The sequence below is a fragment of the Nyctibius grandis genome, chromosome 14 (genome assembly GCF_013368605.1).
Source record: "Nyctibius grandis isolate bNycGra1 chromosome 14, bNycGra1.pri, whole genome shotgun sequence".
NCBI lineage: Eukaryota > Metazoa > Chordata > Aves > Nyctibiiformes > Nyctibiidae > Nyctibius > Nyctibius grandis.
In genome coordinates, this window is record NC_090671.1 from 1,672,481 (window position 1) to 1,695,726 (window position 23,246).

The 23,246-nt window shown below is 55.7% G+C and overlaps 1 protein-coding gene across 1 annotated transcript in view; it reads left to right on the top strand.

The window, feature by feature from the left end:
* The first annotated feature begins 1,789 nt into the window (after positions 1–1,789).
* Positions 1,790–23,246, top strand: part of POLE (DNA polymerase epsilon, catalytic subunit) — a 35,344-nt gene continuing 13,887 nt past the window's right edge. Inside the window, exons 1-26 of the mRNA XM_068412189.1 lie at positions 1,790–2,029; positions 2,307–2,387; positions 2,467–2,511; positions 2,661–2,753; positions 3,289–3,443; positions 4,544–4,685; positions 4,999–5,079; positions 5,343–5,450; positions 5,798–5,908; positions 6,184–6,269; positions 6,811–6,930; positions 7,856–7,988; positions 8,656–8,769; positions 10,012–10,224; positions 11,851–11,958; positions 12,710–12,838; positions 14,687–14,789; positions 14,884–15,030; positions 15,956–16,101; positions 17,043–17,191; positions 17,590–17,682; positions 17,949–18,093; positions 18,571–18,728; positions 21,009–21,204; positions 22,561–22,775; positions 23,067–23,169. Coding sequence (XP_068268290.1) covers positions 1,790–2,029; positions 2,307–2,387; positions 2,467–2,511; positions 2,661–2,753; positions 3,289–3,443; positions 4,544–4,685; positions 4,999–5,079; positions 5,343–5,450; positions 5,798–5,908; positions 6,184–6,269; positions 6,811–6,930; positions 7,856–7,988; positions 8,656–8,769; positions 10,012–10,224; positions 11,851–11,958; positions 12,710–12,838; positions 14,687–14,789; positions 14,884–15,030; positions 15,956–16,101; positions 17,043–17,191; positions 17,590–17,682; positions 17,949–18,093; positions 18,571–18,728; positions 21,009–21,204; positions 22,561–22,775; positions 23,067–23,169 — 3,414 coding nt within the window. The remainder of the gene's footprint in view (positions 2,030–2,306; positions 2,388–2,466; positions 2,512–2,660; positions 2,754–3,288; positions 3,444–4,543; positions 4,686–4,998; positions 5,080–5,342; positions 5,451–5,797; positions 5,909–6,183; positions 6,270–6,810; positions 6,931–7,855; positions 7,989–8,655; positions 8,770–10,011; positions 10,225–11,850; positions 11,959–12,709; positions 12,839–14,686; positions 14,790–14,883; positions 15,031–15,955; positions 16,102–17,042; positions 17,192–17,589; positions 17,683–17,948; positions 18,094–18,570; positions 18,729–21,008; positions 21,205–22,560; positions 22,776–23,066; positions 23,170–23,246) is intronic.

The window sequence follows — 23,246 nt, forward strand, 5'->3', positions numbered from 1 at the left end:
CATGAAGTCTGTTCCTCTCTGGATTGATACCTTCACTGATGGCGTCCTCCTGCTGTTGAACATGCCAGTCAGGGCAGGAGCAGCCTGCTCTGGTGTCCAGTTTCTAAGATGACATTTTTTTGGGTGAAGCTCTGGTGAAATTCAGACTTGCTTAAGTGGAGACAGCAACTTCTGGAAGCTCAGAGGAGCTTCCAGGGAGTGTTGAGTGAACTGATCCCCACCACACGCTCCGTGGCTTTGTGGGGTGGAAACGAGGCTGCTGCCTTATGTATTGCTTTCTGTTTATTCCCTGTCTCGAACACCTGGAGAGCCCATCGCTGCTGGAACATTCTATAAGAGTGTGCCTCTGCTCCGTTAAGGGTCAAGGACTTTCAATGCAACCAAAAAGGAGGAAGCTGGGAAGAAGACGACCATGCAGGGACACAGACTTGACCGCCAGATGACAAGGGAGGCAGCGGAGGGGACTAGATGTCACTGCTGTCCAGGGACCACACTGGGGCTCATCCTTCCAGGAGGATCTGCCTGAGCTTTGCAGCGGCTGAGCGTGTGAACCAGGAGGATCTTGGACATGGGCTGGGAGGCGTGGACACATGGGGACAGGAAGGGGAACAAGGAGGAACAAAGTGAGGGGAGGGAGAAGGGGGTACGAAAGGGGCCGCTCAGGTGTAAACCGGGGCCGGACTGGCTGAGCGCTACTGCCTGGTCACCACAGCCTGTCCTACCTTTTGGTATTTTCTTATTAAATGTTTTCTGAACTATTTCTCTGCCCGATCTCACCATCCCGTGTGAGTGTGAAGTGCAAGGAGTGTGCAGTGCCCGCTGCTGGTGATACCCGTGTGTACGTCAGGGGACTGGTGTCACCCACCGGAGTGAGCGAGTGGGGTCCCAGTGCAGCTGCTGGAGTGAGGGGGGGTCTTTAACCTCCAGCTATGAGGTGAGAATGGTGTCCCCAAAACTAGCTGCTGGGGAGGGGACCGCTGTGAGGCGAGTGAGGGGGCTCCGTGCAGGCTGGAGCGGGGCCGTGTGTCACAGCCGGTGTGTCGGGAGAGGGGGAGAGTGTCCCCCCCAAACCGGGTGTGTGTGGGGCCTGTGCATTCACCAGCCAAATTTAAGCTGGACCAACTGGTGAGTCAAGGACCCCCGGGGTGGGTGTGAGGGCAGGAGTCCAGGCAGGGCTGCTGGGGCGACAGAGGGGCCCCGCTGGCGCCCGGGGGACCCATGAGTATGCGTGTGACCCCCGAGCGCCTGTGTGCGCCTGCACTAGTGACCCCCCACCTCTGCCACCCCAGAGGAGGAGGGGACAGGGCTGGGGTGTGATGTGGGGTCCGTGCACGGGTGCTGGTGACGGCAGCGCCTGGCCTGTGGCTGTCTGTGTGGCTCTGAGACATGTGTGTGGGGCTCTGGGGACACGTATGTGTGTCCCTGGGACCGTCTGTGTGTCCCTGGGACACTTATGTGTGTCTATAGGACATGTATGTGTGTCCCTGGCACATGTCCTCGGCCTCGCTGAGGCTGGAGGCACACAGGGGACAGCAGCAGCCGCGCCGCCAGCCCGGGCAGGGTCCGCGGCTCCCGCCGCTGCAGCGCCGGGCAGGGGGGTCCCGGGGGCGGCGCCGGGGGCGGGCCGCGCCGGGCCGCTCCACCCGGCATTGGTGGGAGGTGCCCGCGAGGGAGGCGGGGCCGCCCTCTGATTGGTCCTGCCGCCGCGGGGCGGGGCGAGGGCTTCGCTCTCGCGAGAACCGGGCGCAGCGCGGGAAATCCCTTCCGCGGCGGCGGAGCGGGCCGGGGGATGGTGCTGCGGGGCGGCGGGGGAGACCCCGAGGGGGCGCAGCGGGGGCGGCGGGCGGGCGGGCCCCGGGAGCCGGCGGGGGCTGAGGGCGCGGCGGCGGGCAGGGACGATGGCCCCGCGCTGTCCGCGCTCAAGCGCCTGGAGCGATCGCAGCGCACGGACCGGCTGGACGCGCTGTTCGGTTTCGAGCGGCCAGCGGAGCCCGGCGAGAGGACGGGCTGGCTCATCAACATGCACCCGGTACGGGGCGGGGGGCGAGCAGCCAACCCACGGGCACGGGGGATCCCACGGGGGGAGGCCCCCGGTAGGGGCCCGTGGGGGGAGGTCCCACGGGGGAGGCCCCGGTAGGGCTGGGGGGGAGGTCCCACGGGGGGAGGCCCCCGGTAGGGCCCGGGGGGGGAGGTCCCACAAGGAGGACCCCAATAGACCTCAGGGGGGTGTCCCATGGAGGGGCCCAGGTAGATCCCAGGGGGGTCTCATGGAGGGACCCCGCTGAGTCCATGGTGCCCGTGGGCAGACGGAGGTGCTGGACGAGGACCGGCGGTCGGTGAGCGCTGTGGACTATTACTTCATCCAGGAGGACGGGAGCCGCTTCAAGGTGGGTCCCAGGGGGGGCCGAGCAGGGTGCAGGGTCCCCCAAGGGGACCTGCCACCATCACCATTCTGCTCTCTCCTAGGTGGCCCTGCCCTACAAGCCCTACTTCTACATTGCCACCCAGAAGGTGAGGAGGGGACCCTGGGAGGGCTGAGGTCCCCAGGGGAGGGTACAGTCGGTCACTGGCGAGCTCAAGACCTCCTGGGCATCCTGCTTTGGGATGGTCTTCTCCTGAGGAACAGAGCCACAGTGCTCAGCCCCAGGGTCTCTTGGCAGGGCTGCGAGCGAGAAGTGTCCTCCTTCCTCTCCAAGAAGTTCCAAGGGAAGATTGCAAAGCTGGAAACCATCCCCAAAGAAGACCTGGACCTGGTCTGTATTCCTCTGTGCTCTTGGGTAGTGGGGTATTTTTTGGACCTCTAGTGAAGTAGGAAGGGACGGAGTAGTAAAGGGAAACAGCGCACTTGACTTCGCTCTCCTAGTGCTGCTTGTGGTGCCTATCAGAAATGGATTAGTTAGGGCTAATTGCTTATCGTTGATTACATTCCTGTCCTAGAGCATATCAGCTGTTTCACAGCATGTTCAAGACGTTTAATTGCAGGAATTACGGAATGATTGGAGGAGGAGACGGTACTGTGGGAGGGGGATGCTGCTCATGCTTGACCTGTTCTTCCTCCTCTTTCCTGGGTGAATCCCACTCATGGTCCTGGCTGGGCCTTTGCTGTGCAGCTCTTCCCTGATGTCCCCACCAGGATCTCTTCTCGGTGCTTGACTTTCCCACCTATTGACACCTCTTTTTTTGGCCAGTTCCTCCACCTGCATCAGTCTTGTCTACCTTCCCTCTCTCACGGTGACCATCCCTCAGTCCTCATCCCCCCTGAGCTGGCGTTGTCCTGCTGCTTTGCAGCCAAACCACTTGGTGGGCCTGAAGAGGAACTACATCAAGCTGTCCTTCAACACGGTGGATGACTTGGTGAAGGTGCGGAAGGAGATCTCTCCCGCCGTGAGGAAGAACAGAGAGCGGGACCAGGCGAGCGATGTCTACACGGCCATGCTGTCGAGGTGGGAGCTCTCCTTAGGGCAGCCAGTTGGTCCTTCGTGTTAATAATTAGGCTCCCTTGATTGTTTCTTAGCTGTCCTCAGAGGTGTTGTCCTACCTGGGGTCTGGACCCCAGCTATACCCCTCTGCCACCCATGTCCGAGGTGTTCTTCCAGCTCGGTGCTGCACATCAAGAGGCCTCAGAGCCTCTGGGATGTGATGGGCTGTGGTGGTACTCTGCCTGCCGCTCAAAGCCATTTGCTGGCCCCTGAGAAAGGATACCGAGAGGCACTGGGCTACCTTACTTCTAGCTGGGACTAAAGGGGGAAAAAAAACAACAAACATTTTCTGTCTGTATAAAAAGCCAGGCGCTTGTTTAGGAGGCTGGAAACACAGTTGCAGACAGAAAAAAAATAAGAAACTTTGTTTTTAAAGTCAACCAGAATATACTGAATGAGCCAGCAGTGTACCCAGGTGGCCAAGGAGGCCACCAGCATCCTGGCTTGTGTCAGCACTAGTGTGGCCAGCAGGACTAGGGCAGGGATCGTCCCCCTGCACTCGGCACTGGTGAGGCCGCACCTCGAATCCTGGGTGCAGTTTTGGGCCCCTCACTACAGGAAAGACCTTGAGGTGCTGGAGCGAGTCCAGAGAAGGGCAACGGGGCTGGGGAAGGGTCTGGAGCACAAGTGTGATGGGGAGCGGCTGAGGGACCTGGGGGTGTTTAGCCTGGAGAAAAGGAGGCTGAGGGGAGACCTTCTCGCTCTCTACAACTACGCTTCCCAGGTAGCCTCGTCATGCTTAGACTCATTACCACACCTGTAGACCCAGTGCCGTAAGAACCGTTCGTTACACGGGCACGGGTGGGTTTGGTCTGCCCGTACCTCTGAGCAGCCACCGCTCAAGAACGTGAGGAAAGGTGATTTTAGACGGGAGTGATGGGATTGCACGTGCCGTCCGTCCCGGGGATGCCTCTGCGAGCAGAGGGTGGTTGCGTGGCAGGGAAGCCTTTCCCGAGCTCTCCTGTCACCAGCCCCCGCTGCCAGGTGTCACCGGTGCCACGCGGCTTCGAGCCCGCAGAGATGCGCCCCGGGGTAAGGCGGCCCCTTCGCTCTGCTCCTCGCAGCGCCCTGAGTGGGGCCAGCCTGAGCACGGATGAGGAAGGGGCCTCCAGAAAGGTTACCAACCAGATGGACAACATCGTGGACATGCGGGAGTACGACGTACCCTACCACGTCCGCCTCTCCATCGACCTCAAGATCCACGTGGTGAGTAGGGAACGGGAGAGCTGGAGGAGCTGCGCTGTCCTGCTGCCGGGCTCCTGACGTGTGGGCAGGGTGGGAACTTCTCTCCAGGACCTTTGCAAAGGTGCTGGTGATGATGAGTTCATGTGTAAAATGTCGTCCCATGCTGCTGGGCCTGCTCCTTAGTTAACGACACGCCGAAAAGTTAAACGGTTGATGCGCAGCCACGGTTTGAGGCTTTCTTCTGGGCTGCAGTTTAATTCCCCAGCAGCCACCCAGAAGCGATGCGAGCAGCTGGCCCCGCGGTAAGGCGCTGCCCACCCTCCTCTCTCGACAGGCTCACTGGTACAACGTGCGATACCGGGGCAGCACCTACCCCCCCGAAATCAGCCGCCGAGATGACCTCGTGGAGCGACCGGTGAGCGTGGGGCGGGCGGGCGTCAGTCTGTCCAGGCGCACCGAGGAGCTGGTTTCCGATGTGCTGCTGGTATCACGCCATGGTGTGCAGGGGGAAGGCTTCATTTTTGGGCTTGGGTAGTGATTTTTGGGTTGATAAAGTGGAAAAATTATTAATGGGGAGGGTCTGGTTGCCTTGCTGGGCTAGCACTGGGCTTAGCGGGAATCACTCTTTACCTTCAAGTCAGCTTTAGAATATTTTCTCATGGATTTGGTCCTGCTCAGGATCCTGTTGTTCTCGCCTTTGACATTGAAACTACCAAACTTCCGTTGAAGTTTCCTGATGCGGAGACAGACCAGATCATGATGATCTCCTACATGGTTGATGGGCAGGTAAGGAACACCAGAGTGGTTTCCTCCATGCTCCAGGGATTTAAAAGCCGTGTAGATGTGGTGCTGAGGGCCATGGGTTAGTGGTGGCCTTGGCAGTGCTGGGTTAACAGTTGGACTCGATGATCTTAAAGGTCCTTCCCAACCAAAACGGTTCTATGGTTCTGTGTTGTCTCCCCATGGCCTCCTTAGCTGATGGCCAGCGATGGTTCAGCAGATGACTCCCAGACAGTTGTTCCCCCTTGACAGAAGCTCTGGCTTTCAAGAGGAAAACGTCCCATCGTTCGGACAGCATTTTAGGGTCACCTGCAAGCCAAGTGCTCCTAACTGCCTCCTTGTCTCCTCCCTAGGGCTACCTGATCACGAACAGGGAGATCGTCTCAGAGGATATTGAAGACTTTGAGTTTACTCCCAAACCGGAGTATGAGGGTCCATTTTGTGTCTTTAATGAACCAGATGAAGTAAGTGAGTTCTGCCCAGCAGACTTGTTACCTGCCTGGGTCTCTTGTGGGCCAAAAAGAGCGAATCGTTTGGTAGGCTGCCTCACTGGGGAATGTGGTGGGTCTGGCAGGGCTGGTCATGCTTTCATTTCTTGGTAATAAGGGCAAGACAGGTCAGGTTTGGGCTAGGTGGGGAGGAGAGGGTGGAGTAAACTGTATGGTATCCACCACCTCTCCATGGAGGAGATGAAGTTACTTTATATATGTATCTTTTCTACTCTTCTGTTTCATCCTAGGCTCATTTAATCCAAAGGTGGTTTGAACATGTCCAGGAGACCAAACCCACCATCATTGTCACGTACAATGGAGACTTCTTTGACTGGTAAGATCAGGAATGAAAACTAAGCTGGCAAGGTGTCACCTGAGCTGTAGAGCAGGGGCAGGTACCAGCCTTGACATCCTTCCATAGCTCACACAGTGGTGATGGTGTGTGATCCATGCCGACGGCCCAGTTTGAGCACGTCACCAAACCCTGTGGCCATTGGCTTGGAAGTGGGAGCTTCTGTAGAGTCCCATCTGCTTGGCTGAGCTGCTTTAAACCCTTGTCAATGTGGCAATGTTGGTGTATGGATGAGTCGAGTCTTGGGATAGCAGGGAGAGGGTCAAAAGAGACCTGGAGGATATTGGGACCTGGAGGACAATGTGCCTCCACCTCTTGGGGCAGGATGTCAGCGAGCAGCTTTGCCTCTTGGCTCGTGCTGCAGTTCTGTCCTGCAGGAAGTTTTCCCCGTGGCCAGACACCACAGATAAATCGCAAGAAAAATTCTTTAGGTAGTTTGTAACGAAGCAATTGTGAAACCGTTGCGGGAGGTGAAGGGAAATGGCTGTTCTGTTCCTTCTCTTCACGTTGCCTCTTTCCCCAGGCCCTTTGTGGAAGCAAGAGCAGCAGCTCATGGAATTAATATGTACCAGGAAATTGGGTTTCAGAAGGACAGCCAAGGAGAGTACAAAGCATCCCAGTGCATCCACATGGACTGTCTAAGGTACCAAAGGCTGCCCCGCCACCACGTAACTATAATCTGTTTAAAAGATGAATGGGTGTCATGCTGAGGGACATGGTTCAGTGGTGGGCTTGGCAGTGCTGGGTTAATGGTTGGACTTGATGATCTTAAAGGTCCTTTCCAACCAAAATGATTCTATGATTCTAACTGCATCTTTATCTCTTGAATTTATCTGAAATACCTACAGTTGTATTTGAACACTGCCCTCCTCCCGTCTGTTGGAAGCTCTCGCGTGTCACCTCCCGAGGCTGGCATGACAGCCCGTTTCTCTGACTATGCCCCTTCCCTGGCACTCTGCACACCGCAGAAGCTACCAACCTGTCCCCGTGAAGGGCTCTCAGGGCTGTCTCTCTCCCTGCAGCCCACTGGTGGCCGTCCTCAGGTGTTTGAGGTCTGATTTGGGGGAGCGGAGAAAGGCTGGGATGAGCTCAGGCCATTGCAGTGGGGAAGGGACCATATCTGAACCCAGCAGCCTCCTAGCACAGGCAGAGGAGGAAAGGACACGTGCATGCATGGGAGAGAGAGAAGTTGGGGTTTTTAGGTGGGTTTCCTCCTCTGGAGCTGTGTCTGGATGTTGGAGAGTGGCTGGCTGTCCTTGCAGTCCTGATGATGTCTTCTCCAGTTTATCTTAAAGGCACTGAGGGAGTTGGAAGGGGGTAATTCTGAGCCCTGGTGATGGTATGGAGAGTGGGGTTTGTCCTGGTTGGGATTTAAGCGTGTTGGTAGCGATGCAGGATATCTAAAGCTGGGCAGCCTCTTACTCCCCTGCGCTTGGATGCTCAGCTCTTGGCTGTCCTCAGTGAGAGGTGCCCTTCGCAGTCGAGGTCCTGTTGGCGAGCCTGAGCCCCTCTTTGAAGGGCAGGGCTGCTTTCTCTGCACAAACTGGTGTTGTCACGGTTCTGTCCAGGTGGGTGAAGAGAGACAGTTACCTGCCAGTGGGGAGCCACAACCTGAAAGCAGCAGCTAAAGCAAAACTGGGTTACGATCCAGTGGAGCTGGACCCCGAGGAGATGTGCCGGATGGCTACGGAGGAGCCTCAGGTATCCCCTTCCTTTGCTCTATCTCCTCGGAGCAGCAGGAAAACAAGCCCAGAGCAGCTGCAGTAGGATCAAATCTTTCAGTTAAAGCGTTACAAAATGCTTTCGCTTGACACAGCGGGGTTTTTGAACTCAGCTCAGTCTGTCTCCCCAAATTGCTGATGCCTTGGAAGCGCTTGAGCTTGTGGGGAGAAAGAACGGGATGTCTTGGAAGTGGTTCTAGCGCTGGCGTCACACCGTGTATTTTCTGTGTCGCTTTACACCGGTGCGAGGCAACAGGCACCACCTAAATCAGAAACACCACGAAGAGCCGTGACTTGCTGGAGGGACAAGAAATAGGCTGAGTGCTCCCGGTGCCGCAGGCGGGGGGTTTCTGCTGAAGCCCTGGAGCAGCCTCCTGATCCCCAAATGCGGCGGCATCTGTGCCGTGAGCTCGTCCTCCCCATTACTGCTCGTTCGAAGCTGATGTATCGCTGCGTAATTCGGGCTGAAGCAGGATGTCCTTGGGAGCAAACATTATCCTTTATAACCCAGGATGTGGAGAAATACACCTTTCCCTTCCTCCTGCTGATAGGAGTGTGTCCAGCAGGAAGCAGTGAAAGATTATTGTCGTTTCGCTGCTCTGTCACATGTGATTGGGATTAATTTGCCTCTCGCCCTTCCCCAACAGACCCTGGCCACCTACTCAGTGTCCGACGCGGTTGCTACCTATTACATGTACATGAAGTACGTGCATCCTTTCATTTTCGCCTTGTGCACCATCATTCCCATGGAGCCTGACGAGGTGGGTGCACTCCTCAAACGATGATTTCTTTGCTGGGCGAAACACACTGCAGGGACGCTCTGGCCACGGACCTGATTCCCACTACCCAGACACTTTCCCATCCGTGTCAGGGAGGGAGGGAGGGTGGATTTGGAGGCTACTGCTTTTTCTCCACAGCTCTGGGGTATTTTGAGAGAGGTATCTAAGAACAAGAGACCTGAGGGTTGGCAGTACAGGGCTGTACTCGGCACTGGTGAGGCCGCACCTCGAATCCTGGGTGCAGTTTTGGGCCCCTCACTGCAAGAGAGACCTTGAGGTGCTGGAGCGAGTCCAGAGAAGGGCAACGGAGCTGGTGAAGGGTCTGGAGCACAAGTGTGATGGGGAGCGGCTGAGGGACCTGGGGGGGTTTAGCGTGGAGAAAAGGAGGCTGAGGGGAGACCTTCTCGCTCTCTACAACTGCCTGAAAGGAGGGTGTAGTGAGCGGGGGTCGGTCTCTTCTCCCAGGTAACAAGTGATAGGAAGAGAGGAAACGGGCTCAAATTCTGTGGTTCTGTGATTCTATTCCATGGAGCAAGAAAGTGTGGCTGATGCTCCATGCTCAGCCAAGTTTACTTGCAGTCGTGGTCATGCACAGGTGGGTCTCCTGATGGCTGTTGTCATCCATAGGGAGGATGGTTAGGAAGCTCTCTGTGCTGAGCATGTAGGAAATGTCCCTCTGTCCCCACCGGTTTACCTTATAAAGGGGCTTGACAGTGGAGTAGTGTCAGATGATGGCAGCAGAGGTCTGGAGGTCTTTGCACTGTCCATAGCCTGCTCTCCTCCCAGCCAACACGAAGGAGTCGGTGTTGGTTTATCACTTGCTCCCATCATCCTTGCCGTGGGCTGCAACACTGCCCGCTGTGTGGTCACGTGTGTCACCAGCTGAAGCCATCCGGCTCCCTGATGTGGCTGTAAGGCCAGCACGGTCCCACCAGCGCTGGTACAGCACTTCTTGCTGAATCACAGGGTGGCTTGGGTTGGAAGGGACCTTCAAAGACCATCTAGTCAACCCCGCTGCCATGGGCAGGGACACCTAGATCAAGTGGCTTAAAGCCCCATACAACCTGACCTTGGGCACTGCCAGGGAGAGGGCATCCGCAACTTCTCTCTCTGGGCAACCTGGGCCAGTGTCTCACCACCCTCACAGCAAAGAATTTCTTCCTTGTATCTAATCTAAATCTACTCTTTTTGAGTTGAAAACCAGCTTTGATGTCTCTCCTGCAGGTGTTAAGAAAAGGATCTGGGACACTGTGCGAGGCACTGCTGATGGTTCAGGCCTATCACGCCAACATCATCTTCCCCAACAAGCAGGAGCAGGAATTCAACAAACTTACAGAAGATGGCCACGTGCTGGACTCGGAGACATATGTGGGAGGCCATGTGGAAGCGCTGGAATCCGGGGTCTTCCGCAGTGACATCCCCTGCCGCTTCAAAATGGTGAGGGGCCCCGCAGCCAACCCCTGTCCTCGCGGAGGGTGGTGGTGAGGAGTAATCCTCGGCTGGTGGTAACATCTCCTGTGTGCCCCTGCCGTGCTTGGGCAGTACCTGGCATACTTCAGGAGACCTTGAGCACCTGAAGCTGCATGGAGCTGGTCTGGGAAGGGATGGGAGACCTACCAGGGGCTATCTATGCTTCACTGGGAGAACCAGTGGCATATGTGTCACATACTGGGAGCAAGCCAGACCTTGTTGACAGCAAGGGAGCGTGGTGAAGTGGGATTTGGGGTTTGGTTTTGAACCAGTGGTTCTTGGAAGATATGCCTGTCCTCCCTCTGTCCTTCTCCCACCCAAACTAAGCTGCTTCTGAGCCCTTCCTGGGTGTCTTTCGCCTGTTTCTGGTTCACGCTGTTATCTCCATCACCTCCCCCTTGCCCTGCTTCACGCCTGCGTTGTGCTCACGGACTCCTTACGTTTTCAGAGGTGGCTTCACCCTCTGCCGTACAATGCATCGCGCTTGGTGCGGGCTGCTTTGGTGGATGTCATCTAGCGAATGAGCACGGGGGAGCACGCGCTGGGTGGATAAAAGGATCTGGACTAAGTCTGAATCTTTGGACCCTTGCAGCAACCAGCATGTGACTGGTTGCAACCAGCAGCGCTACAGGCTGGGGAAGAGTGGTTAGAAAGCGGCCCGGAGGAAAGAGACCTGGGGGTGCTGATCGACAGCCGGCTAAACATGAGCCAGCAGTGTGCCCAGGTGGCCAAGAAGGCCAATGGCATCCTGGCCTCTATTAGGAATAGTGTGGCCAGCCGGTCTGGGGAAGTGATCGTCCCTCTACTCGGCACTGGTGAGGCCACACCTTGAGTACTGTGTCCAGTTCTGGGCCCCGAACTTCAAGAAAGATGTTGAGGTGTTGGAGCGAGTCCAGAGGAGGGTGACCAAGCTGGTGAAGGGTCTGGAGGGTCTGACCTACGAGGAACGGCTGAGGGAGCTCGGGGTGTTTAGCCTGGAGGAGGCTCAGAGGTGACCTTAGTGCAGTTTACAACTACCTGAAGGGAGGTTGTAGCGCAGTGGGAGTCGGCCTCTTCTCCCGGGCAACCAGCGCTAGGACAAGAGGACACAGCCTCAAGCTTGGCCAGGGGAGGTTCAGGTTGGACATTAGGAAGCATTTCTTCTCAGCAAGGGTCATTAGCCATTGGAATGGGCTGCCCAGGGAGGTGGTGGAGTCACCATCTCTGGGGGTGTTTAAGAAAAGACTGGCCATGGCACTTAGTGCCACGGTCTAGTTGACATGGTGGTGTCAGGGCAATGGTTGGACTCGATGATCCCAGAGGTCTCTTCCAACCTCATTGATTCTGTGATTCTGTGACCATGAGAGGTGCTGCACTACCAAACACTAATGCAGTTGGCTTCTTTTTAGCATCCCTTGTCTCTTCCCTTCATTGTTTGTGGGTTTTTTTGACCTGCTGTCAGTGGTCTAGACCCTGCCCATGCCTCAATATGCTGCAGGGCTGTGCTTAGAGCTCCCCAAGTCAGGCAGGGACGTGGTCAGCAAGGCAGGAGCTGCCAGCCTGCAGCTGGGGACGGCCGCCCACGGTCTCAGTGCCGTCCCCACACCCCCGCAGAATCCTGCTGCCTTCGACTTCCTGGTGCAGCATGTGGAGAAGACGCTGCGGCACGCCATCGAGGAGGAGGAGGGTTTGCCGTTGGATCAAGTCACCAACTTCCAGGAGGTACATGACCTGTGGCACGGCTGGGTTTGGTGGGGAGGGATGAGCTGCCAGGCTGGGACTGCAGCTTCAAAGTGCCTGTTCAGGTTGATTTGATGCTCTATGGAGAGAGACGAAGAAGCCCAACTATGGGTATCTGCAGAGTAGATGGTGATAAGGGATGTTACAAGCAGCCACCACCTCCAGCAGCTCCAACCAGGACCCCCCTGCCCAGCCACTGGACCCCAGCCCAGGGATCCAGGGTCACTGCCTCAGCTGAGGGACACAGTTCCTGCTTTCCCCTTTGCAGGTTCAACCAGGAGAAAAGCTCTGAGAGCTGGGAAGGGATTTAGTGAGAAGACAGACCCCTCAGATATCCCAAATACTCGTGTTCCTCTTGTTCCTCACTTCTTATCAGCTACAAAGTGCAGGTCGCCCCTCCCCAAAGCCGAGTCTGGAGTTTCTTGGAGGGCATCATCAGTTAGTGACTGAGGACTCCTGGTCTGTGCTGTTGTCTCCATCAGCCCATCAACATCCTTGATCGAGTAACCTTTAGGAAGTAGCTGCTCTCACCTTCCACGTACCCCTACAGATAAAGCCTACCTTGGAGAACCTAAAGTCAAGGAGTCCCTGATGCTGCTCCTTTGGTCCTTTAAATCCTTCCCCAGAGTCAGTGGCCGGTGTCCTCGTGCAGGAGTAAAGGACCAAATTCAACACGTATTTGACTCATTAACTCCTTCCTGTCTGAGTTTCACTTCTTTTTGTCTCGCCACAGGTTTGTGATGAAATCAAGGTCAAACTGAATTCCCTGAAGGACATTCCGAACAGAATCGAGTGTCCCCTGATCTACCATCTAGATGTGGGCGCCATGTACCCCAACATCATTCTGACCAACAGGTTGCAGGTGAGTAACATCAACCTCCTCTCTCCTAATTTATGTTTCAGCTGACCTTGGTGGTCCCCTCTGATTGGATCCCCTTAACAGCAAGGGCTGAGCTTTCTGCTCAGGGCAGGGGGGATCAGATAAGGCTGGGTGTGAAATTCGGTCAAGCTGCCATGGATGCCAGCTGCTGTGTTTAAGGTGTGTTGCGTTTCGGAGGGCTGATCTGGCAGAAGCCGAAGCCCCGCTGCGTTCCAGCCTGTCCTCAGATACCAGAGGGGCTGGGGGCGGCTGGGCTCAGCCTCTGAGTGGTGCCCAATGTGACACCTTGGATTTTGGCTGAGACAGTGCCGATTTTGGCCCGTCGGTCCGGCTGTGCCACCAGCTGATGTGTTGCACTGACACGGGTCCGGACGCACTCCCAGTGCGGGGCCCGGTCGCGGTCGCTGAACTCCCACGGGTCCAGATTGTGCCGTAAATCTGGGCGCGCCCACCGCAATAAAGCCCTCGCGACCGGTTCCCCAGTTAAGGGAATTTATTCGAGCAACAGACACAGATTGTTTTAGGTTGATGGTGCTGAACACGCTGTCTGCAGAGCACGCTGAGGTACCTATGGACAAATATACGTTGCAGGATGGCTCTGTAGCGCTGTTAATGGGATCCCAAACACCAGCTCGATTTCTGAGTTTCCCGGGGAAGCACCTGGTATAACCAAGTGTACGAGTCCTACCCAAAGGCGTCCCTGTGGGTGGGGAAGAGAGGTTCAGCCCGGCGACTGCTCCCAGACCGCAGTGATGTCCCCCTGACTTCTCAGCGATGGCATCTTCCCCCACCCTGCCTCTTTCTTAAGGGTTTTTTAGACTATTTTCTGTGTTTAGGTGGAGCTTGAGTGACTCCAGTCATACAGACCTTGATTTTTGATTGGTGCGAAATTCTCTCGCTTTGATTTAAAGGTGCAGACTAAGAAAAATTCGGAGAGCGTGCTCAGGGGGTAGAGGGAGGTGGGCAGCTTTTGGGATGGCGGTGTGTTTTGGTATTATAATGAGATTATAATGAGCAAAGTTCCTCCACAGGACACAATTTCGCTACAGTCGCTGGCTCAGTGACCAGCGTTCTGGGTGGAACGGGGTATTATTTCTTATTTGACAATAGTGATGTGATTTGTCGGCTACAAGGTACCACGGAGTTCTCGTACCTGCTTCATTACCAGAGCTTGGCTACGGTTATCTCCACACCGTCCAACCCTCCATTCTCTCAGAGTTAGCACGCCAGGCTCCCTTGGTGCTGAACATCTTAGAACGCAGGTCAGGTTGCCTGGGGAACCGTCCTGGTACACAGAATCACAGAATCAATGAGGTTGGAAGAGCCCTCTGGGATCATCGAGTCCAACCATTGCCCTGACACTACCATGTCAACTAGACCATGGCACTAAGTGCCATGTCCAGTCTTTTCTTAAACCCCTCCAGAGCTGGTGACTCCACCACCTCCCTGGGCAGCCCCTTCCAATGGCTAATGACCCTGGCTGAGAAGAAAACAACCAACCATGTCCCACCGTAGACGCTTTCTTAGTTCTATAAGATGTGGGTATAACTTTACTCTCCACAAGTGTGCCTCCAATAATCAGTTTCAATAAGCTGCCCCCTGTAGTTACTCCACACCAGCTCTGCAGAGGTTGTGCTACAGCTTCAGCTAAGACTCTTCCCCAAAAAAACAGCTATTTGTGTTCCTAAAAGGCTCTGGAAAGGAGAACTCGTAGAGCACCATCTCTGCTGTTCACACCTGCGCTCTTCTGGCACCCAGCGCCTGTTCTGGCGCGAGTCGTCGTGCGGAGAGCTGTCCCCTCTAACACCTCTGTGTCTGACTTGTGTTCAGCCCTCAGCCATGGTGGATGAAGCCACGTGCGCTGCCTGTGACTTCAACAAGCCGGGTGCCAACTGTCAGCGCCGGATGACTTGGCAGTGGCGAGGAGAGTTCAGTAAGTGCAGTGAGGACCGTGCGGTCCAACCCATGGAGATGGAGACGAATTCCTGCTTCTCCCCTGGGAAACTGATAGCTCCCCTCCTCCGCAGTGCCGGCCAGCCGCAGCGAGTATCACCGCATCCAGCAGCAGCTGGAGTCGGAGAAGTTCCCTCCGCTGTCCCCCGAGGGAGCACCCCGCGCCTTCCACGAGCTCTCCCGGGAAGAACAGGCCAAGTACGAGAAGAAGCGGCTGGCAGGTAAAAAAAAAATCCATGTCACGGTCTGGAGCGTGTTTCGCAACCTCGACTGGGAGCAGCGCTCACCATTAATTACCTCTCTAATGGCTGTAGGGATAGCTCAGACTGGGTCTGGTCTTAGACCGTGCTTGGGCAGACCTTCTTCAGGATCCCAGCAGGCTCCTGTGGGCTTCCTGAAGAGGGGCACGGCACCAGTGCCTGGGTCAGTGTTTCTGCTTTTGTCTGTTGAGAGCCGTGGGTTTGAGCTGAAACTGAATAGCTCCATTTTTTTGGAAGGCTGCTAATTAAAGCCTGTTAATGGAAGGGAAACATTAACATTGTCCCATCACCTGGAGTGATGCCGTTGAGCAGAACCATCCAGCTGGCGGGGGGCAGAGCCTGGCTCTGTGGATGGGCCATACATCCATCACGATGAATTTATTTCCCTCACCTGTCCCTGCATCTCCTGTCACCTAGTGACAGGACGAGGGGGAACGGTTTTAAACTGAGAGAGGGAAGATTGAGATGAGATCTGAGGAAGAAATTCTTTCTTGTGAGGGTGGTGAGACCCTGGCCCAGGCTGCCCAGAGAAGCTGTGGCTGCCCCCTCCCTGGCAGTGTTCAAGGCCAGGTTGGATGGGGCTTGGAGCAACCTGGTCTGGTGGAAGGTGTCCCTGCCTGTGGCAGGGGGTTGGAACTAGATGGGCTTTAAGGTCCCTTCCAACCCAAACCATTCTGTGATTCTGTGATCTCCATAACGCGGTGCTGCTTCTCTCCGTGCTGTTATCTTCCTTCCCCTCCCTTTGCAGTAGGACTTCTCAGGGATGGGTACCCCGCCCCCCCATGCCTGATGCTTAGGTGTCTCCCTGTCCATCCCGTGCCCATCCCTCTGTCCATAGTGGGGTATCCATCCCTGAGAAGCTCCCTCTGCTTCTTCCCTTGACTAGATTACTGCCGCAAGGCCTACAAGAAGATCCACGTCACCAAGGTGGAGGAACGAGTCACCACCATCTGCCAGCGAGAGAACTCTTTCTATGTGGACACAGTGCGAGCTTTCAGGGACCGCCGCTACGAGTTCAAGGGGCTGCACAAGGTACCGAGCTCAGCTTCTGGTTTAACTTGTCTTGCCAAGGCTGGGGACCTCTCGTCTCTCACTGAAAACCCGAGCCCTAAAGGATTGCTCTGTTCGGCCTTTGTATTCAAGAAGGACGTGGAGGAGCTCCTGACAGCTGTGCCTTCTCGCTGCCGAATCTTCAACAGCTGCTGCCACGGCGTTTACTGCCTCTGTGGTGCTGTCGGAAGCAAAGCTGCACCTCCAGCTTTCACTGGGTTTAGCAACTCCTCAGCTAGTCTCTGTGCTGATAGATCTGATCTGGCTGGGCTCAGTCTGGGGCATTCTTTCTACATGGGGAAAAGAGGCAAGCTGAGGAGCAAGGTCTAGACCGCGGGTTAAGGAACAGTTGGTTGCAGGAGGACGTTCTAGTTCTCTGGTGGTTGGTGTTCGTGCTGGAGGAGACCAGGGCACGTTATTCTTGGAGTGTGTTGAAGGCAATGACAAGACCCGGGGACTCTACCTCTGGCGGAGTTAATTAACGAGCCCTTTGCTTTGAGCTTACTCCTGGCTGCTCCTTCTTCCATGAGTCATGGAGCTGGCCCAGAGGCTTCTTCTGCACAGGCGTTCTGCTGTTTAGCTGGACACCCCTGACTGCTGCAGGCAGCCTGTTCAGTTCTTGCCTGCACACGTGGTGCAGCACAGCCAATGCAGGCGGGCAGCGCTGCCGGCGTTGGCTGAATTCTGATCGTCACCGTCGGGGTTACAGTTGGTGCTGCAGGTCCCTCCTACCGTGTGGCAAAGTGCCTCTGGCCAACTCCTCCTCTGCTGCAAAAGAAAAAGGAATGTTTAGCTCCTGCCACTGCTCTTTGGCAAAGATACTGTTCTAGGGTTGTAATGCTGTACTGGGACTGAGGGGGAACCAGTTGGCTACCACCAGTGGTGGTGAGTGGGATTGTCCTGACTCTGCCTGTGGCTTGCAGGTGTGGAAGAAGAAGCTGTCTGCAGCGGTGGAGACAGGAGATGCCTCTGAAGTGAAGCGCTGCAAGAACATGGAAATCCTGTACGACTCCCTGCAGCTGGCCCACAAGTGCATCCTCAACTCTTTCTATGGCTACGTCATGCGGAAAGGGTGAGTCCTCCCCCCTGGGCGATGGTGGGGTCCTCTGGAGAGGACCTTGGAAACCAGGATTGCCCTAGGGAGGCTGTCACTGGCTTCATCTGCTTGTGAAGCACCAGGATGAAGGTGGATGCTGCCTGTAACGCTCTCCTCTTGCTTCTACCAATGACTTCTCATCCTGGAGACTCCTGCCAGATGTTAAGCGTTGGGCATAAGGGACAGGAATCTTGTCTGTTAGGGGGTTTCCAGCTTTTCTGAAGCATCATAAGTAGGGCAAGGAGAACAATCCACCAAGGGCTGGTGTTGATGTGTTTCTTGCCCTTCCTCCTCTGGAGGTCCTGCTGCCCTTTCCATAGCTGGGTTTGGGAGGGAGAACTTCACACTCTTCACTCTGACTCTTGTGCTCACAGAGCTCGCTGGTACTCCATGGAAATGGCTGGCATCGTCTGCTTCACGGGAGCCAACATCATCACCCAGGCCAGGGAGCTGATCGAGCAGATCGGGTGAGTATGTGCTGAGCTGGGGAAGAAAGGTCTGCATCTGGGACAGATGTGAGGGCACGTCAAACACCTGAGCTTTCAGCAGTTAGTGGTGAAGATTCAGATTTCTGACCCTGCTGTGCTTATTCTGGTGTATTGTGAGGGTCTGCTTTGCAGAAGAGACTGGAGAATGGATGCAACAGGCTGCCTCTGCCTTTATGGAGGACACAGAGCTGATCCTCACCTATCATCCATTCTCCTCCTGACAGTGACCTTCCTTCCTTCTTTAGGAGACCTCTGGAACTGGATACCGATGGGATTTGGTGTGTCCTCCCCAACAGCTTCCCAGAGAACTTTGTCATCAAGTCAACCAATGCCAAGAAGCCGAAGGTGACAATCTCCTACCCAGGTGCCATGCTGAACATCCTGGTGAAGGTGAGTCTTGCACCCATCCAGGCCAGCTCTGCAGTCTGGGAAAAAGGAGGTGGAGGACTGACAAGGGAGGAGGGCCTCTCTTCCATCTCTGTTCCCCAAGTAGTGAGCAGGACCTTGGGGCTGATGGTCCTGCTTGCCCAGGAGAGCATCCAGTAGCCCTGCAGCAGAGAGGGTGGTGTGTAAGAGGCCAGGGTTGGTGTGTGCTCACCTGTGCAGGCTGGGAGTCCAGACTAGAGCAAGGTCCAGACCCATCCTCTGCTTGCTCCAGCTTCTGTAAGACAAAAGAATATAATTTTAGGGTCCAAAGCATTTTTCTTCTCAACGGGCAGGTCAGATGTTTTGATTTTTTGAGTCCTAAATTATGCTGTAGCTTTCAGCTACAGTGATCCCTTTGGGCAGGGTGTGCCCCAGGGGCATCTCCTGGTGTAACCAGCCCGGCTGTTGAGTGACGCTGTTCTCCCGGGGCTGTGCCTGTAGGAAGGCTTCACGAATGATCAGTACCAGGAACTGCAGGATCCAGCCTCTCTCACCTACGTGACACGCTCGGAGAACAGCATCTTTTTTGAAGTGGATGGGCCATACCTGGCCATGATCCTCCCAGCTTCCAAGGAGGAGGGCAAGAAGCTGAAGAAAAGGTGAGATTTCAAAGCTTGAAATATAATCACTTCCCTCAGGTAACAGACTGAGGGGCTCTTTCCCTTCATGCATATGGGGCACGTTGGTCCTTGTCCCTGGAGATGGCAGCATACTTGATTCGCTGGCTTGAAATGGCAAGTTCCTTACACCGGACCATCTTTGAATCCAGCTATGTGCTTGCTTCCAGTGCCGTACTGTGGCAATAAATTTTAGAAGATGACAGCAAAACAACATTTCTCCAATTTGGTGACCAGACACCATCTCCCTGTTTGCCTCTGAGGTGTGCAGGAGAACTTTGACTTTCCTTCTGAGGACTTCTAATACCACTTATACTCAACCTAATCTGTTTAAAATCCTGCCTTCCCATCTCTCAGGAGTTTGCAGACCTCCAGTAACTCTTCTCCTAGATGTTTCCCCTTCCTTCTCCAGCTGGAAGAAAGAACAGGTCCTGCCATTACTGTGGCATTAATGTGTACAACATTATAGGATGGTTGTACTCAAACTTCGCTGACTTGTCTGCAGCCTCCTAAATGGAAACGTGAGCTAGAGCAGTAGGAACCACTACAGAATCACAGGCTGGTTGGGATTGGAAGGGCCCTCTGGAGATCATCCAGTCCAACCCCTGCCAAAGCAGGGTCACCCAGAGCACATTGCACAGGGTCGTGTCCAGGTGGGTTTGAATATCTCCACAGAAGGAGACTCCCCCCCCACCCTGGGTAGCCTGTGCCAGGGCTCCGGCACCCTCACAGTGAAGAAGTTTTCCCTCATATTCAGATGGAACTTCCCATGTTTCAGTTTGTGCCCGTTGCCCCTTGTCCTGTCGCTGGACACCGCTGAGAAGAGTCTGGCCCCATCCCCTTGACACCCACCCCTGAGGTATTTGTGAGCATTGATAAGATCCCCCTCAGCCTGCTCTTCTCCAGCTGAACAGCCCCAGCTCCCTCAGCCTCTCCTCGGAGCAGAGATGCTCCAGCCCTCTGACCATCTCCGTACCCTCCGCTGGACTCTCCCCAGTAGCTCCTTGTCTGTCTTGAACTGGGGGGCCCAGAACTGCACACAGTTACTCCAGGTGTGGCCTCACCAGGGCAGTGTAGAGGGGGAGGAGAACCTCCCTCGACCTGCTGCCCACACTCTTCCTCACACACCCCAGGGCACCATTGGCCTTCCTGGCCCCAAGGGCACGTTGTTGGCTCATGGGGAACTTGGTGTCCCCCAGAACTCCCAGGTCCTTCTCCGCAGAGCTGCTTTCCAGCAGGTCACCCCCAGCCTGTACCGGTGCATGGGGTTATTCCTCCTGAGGTGCAGGACCCTACACTTGCCTTCTTGAACTTCATTAGACCCTGCTCTGCCCTCTAGCTAAAGGGGTGCCCACAGACCTGGGTCTGGCTCCAAGAAATGCTCTCACTGCCCTACAGCACTTTCTGTCCTTCTTTGTGCTTAAAGCCCCATCGGATGAGCTCCAGCATCCACCGTGTCCTGTCAGTGCCTTTCTGCAAGCAGTGGGTCCTTGCCACAGGAGCCGAGGTGATGCCAAGCACTGAGCGGGCTCTGCTCGTAGGACTCTTATCTCAAGACCTCTTGGTTTCTTGTAGTTTGGGGGTGTTAGCAAGTGTGTTTATTTCTTGGTTGCTCTCCAACCGAAACAGCCTGGAGGTAGCTGGCAGGCACTGTGGAGGAAGAGAAGGCTGTGCCCTCAGAACGTGGTCAGGTGGGAGAAGGGCTGGCCAAGTGATGTAGGTTTGAGTATCCCCTCTCTTCTCTTAGCTGATGTCCCCATAAGGGTTGTTTTTTTGAGACATACAAATAATTGGCGGGGCTGTGAAATGCAAAAAATTGCAAGAGACAAGGAGAGAGGGAGGAGTGTTCCTCCAGTCGTGTCATGGCTACATCCAGTTTCTTCTGAACCCCTTTGCCAGCATCTGAGCTGACAAAGTTTCCTTCTTCCCTCTAAACCTCTTCCTAATGTCTTCCTCCATGTCCCCACCTGGGCTCTCACCTCCCCCCCTTTACTTGTGTGCAGTTAAGACCATTCTCCCAGTCGGTGTGGATGAGCTGGGGCACGAGCTGACGTGCTTTTGCAGACCAAGTTGAAATGGTTCGTAGAGCAACTGTAGATATTCCGAGACCATCCTAGTGCCGAGCACCACGGCTCTGTTGAACGCGATGGATGGCAGTGTGGTGACATGGGGAGAAGCACCCTGGCAGGAGGGACACCAGCGGGATCCTGGAGGACATGTCCCTTGGCGCAGGCCAGGTTTTACCCACGCTGTGTCTCCTAGGTACGCGGTGTTCAATGAGGACGGGTCCCTGGCCGAGCTGAAGGGATTTGAGGTGAAGCGCCGGGGAGAGCTGCAGCTGGTGAAGATATTCCAGTCTTCTGTATTCGAAGCCTTTCTGAAAGGCAGCACCCTAGAGGAGGTCTATGCTTCTGTGGCCAAGGTGGCCGATTACTGGCTGGACGTGCTCTACAGCAAGGTAAGCGCAGCTCAGCACGTCTGTGCTCCCGAGGTGGAACCGGAGAAGAAGTGTCAGAGCTGGTCAGGCACTGTGGTGAGGGTGGACTTTGCTTGCCCAGAGCAGGTGATCAGCTGTGCCTCTGATGGTCACTTCCATCTTACTTCTGCTGCTTTGGTTCTCTAGGGCTGCTGTTTAGTGTCTTTTAGTGCAAGGGCTCTTAATTCCCAGGTGGCCAAGAAGGCCACCAGCATCCTGGCTTGTGGCAGCACTAGTGTGGCCAGCAGGACTAGGGCAGGGATTGTCCCCCTGTACTCGGCACTGATGAGGCCGCACCTCGAATCCTGGGTGCAGTTTTGGGCCCCTCACGACAAGAAAGACCTTGAGGTGCTGGAGCGAGTCCAGAGAAGGGCAATGGGGCTGGTGAAGGGTGTGGAGCACAAGTGTGATGGGGAGCGGCTGAGGGACCTGGGGGGGTTTAGCCTGGAGAAAAGGAGGCTGAGGGGAGACCTTCTCGCTCTCTACAACTGCCTGAAAGGAGGGTGTAGCGAGGGGGGGTCGGTCTCTTCTCCCAGGTAACAAGCGATAGGACAAGAGGAAACAGCCTCAAGTTGCCCCAGGGGAGGGTTAGATTGGAGATCAGGGACAATTTCTTCCCCAAAAGGGTTGTCAAGCACTGGCACAGGCTGCCCAGGGCAGTGGTGGAGTCCCCATCCCTGGGGGGATTTAAAAGCCGTGTAGATGTGGTGCTGAGGGCCATGGGTTAGTGGTGGCCTTGGCAGTGCTGGGTTAATGGTTGGACTCGGTGATGTTAAAGGTCCTTCCCAACCCAAACCATTCTATGATTCAGCTGTAGCTGTGGGTGCGTGGTGTCCTTCTCCAGTCATCTCCTTCATGGAGCTGGTCTGGTGGCCCTCATCCCCCAAGGACATTGGCTAAGGGCGTTCTCTGAGGCAGAGAATGACAGAGCCACTTGCCTGCGGAGTGTTTTATGAGGAGCACAGAGACAGCAGCAATACAATAACTGCGGAGAGCAGAGAAACCACAAGAAACTGGGAGGTGAGAAGGACTGAGAGCCTGGCTGGATCCTTCCATTTTGCAATGACCTCGTACAACAAGTTCTTGGTTAGCCCAACTACTTTGTGTGCGCAACACGAAGCAGTGCTGCCACAGCCCAGCTGCGGCATGAACCGACGCAAGCCCCAAAGCCACACTCTCCCTTTTCAACAGGTCACGTTGGCAGCTGCAACAGGGAGTAACTCCCAGGCTCCCCGTAAAGAGCTACACCAACTGGGTGTAGGCATTCCCCTATCTGACAACAGCAAGGTTTGATCATTAGGTTCTTGCTAGCTTTGGGATTTTTTTCCTCCCTTTCAGGCTGCCAACATGCCTGATTCGGAGCTGTTTGAGCTGATCTCGGAGAACCGGTCCATGTCACGCAAGCTGGAGGACTACGGGGAGCAGAAGTCCACCTCCATCAGCACTGCCAAGCGCCTGGCGGAGTTCCTGGGCGACCAGATGGTGAAGGATGCCGGGCTGAGCTGCCGCTTCATCATTTCCAAGAAACCAGAAGGGTCTCCAGTCACCGAGAGGTAACCTCACCTCGAGGGGCCAGGGCTTTTGACAGTGTGGGGGCAACCAAGAGGGGAAGGGCAGGGTGGCAGGAGGTGAGCGAGCTGGTGTGGTGTGGCCAAGCGATCACCCGTCTGCTGGCTCAGGCCACGAGCAAGACTAGTGATGGGTAACGCCGTGCCACTGCTGTGCGGTGGCCTCGCAGGAGTGGGAGGAGAAGCCTGGAGGGTCTCTGCATGCTGGGAGAGGGGATCGTGTGCTGCCAGGACCTTGCTCCAGGGGGGTAATAAGTTCTTCCCTGCCTCCCCCAGGGCCATCCCCCTCGCCATCTTCCAAGCCGAGCCCAGCGTGCGCAAACACTACCTCCGAAAATGGCTGAAGAGCCCCTCGCTGCAGGACTTCAACATCCGCGCGGTGAGTGGGGCATCCCTGCGGGTGGCCCCGGCTCCAGGACGAGGGCTCGTCCCTGCGGGTGGCCCCGGCTCCAGGAC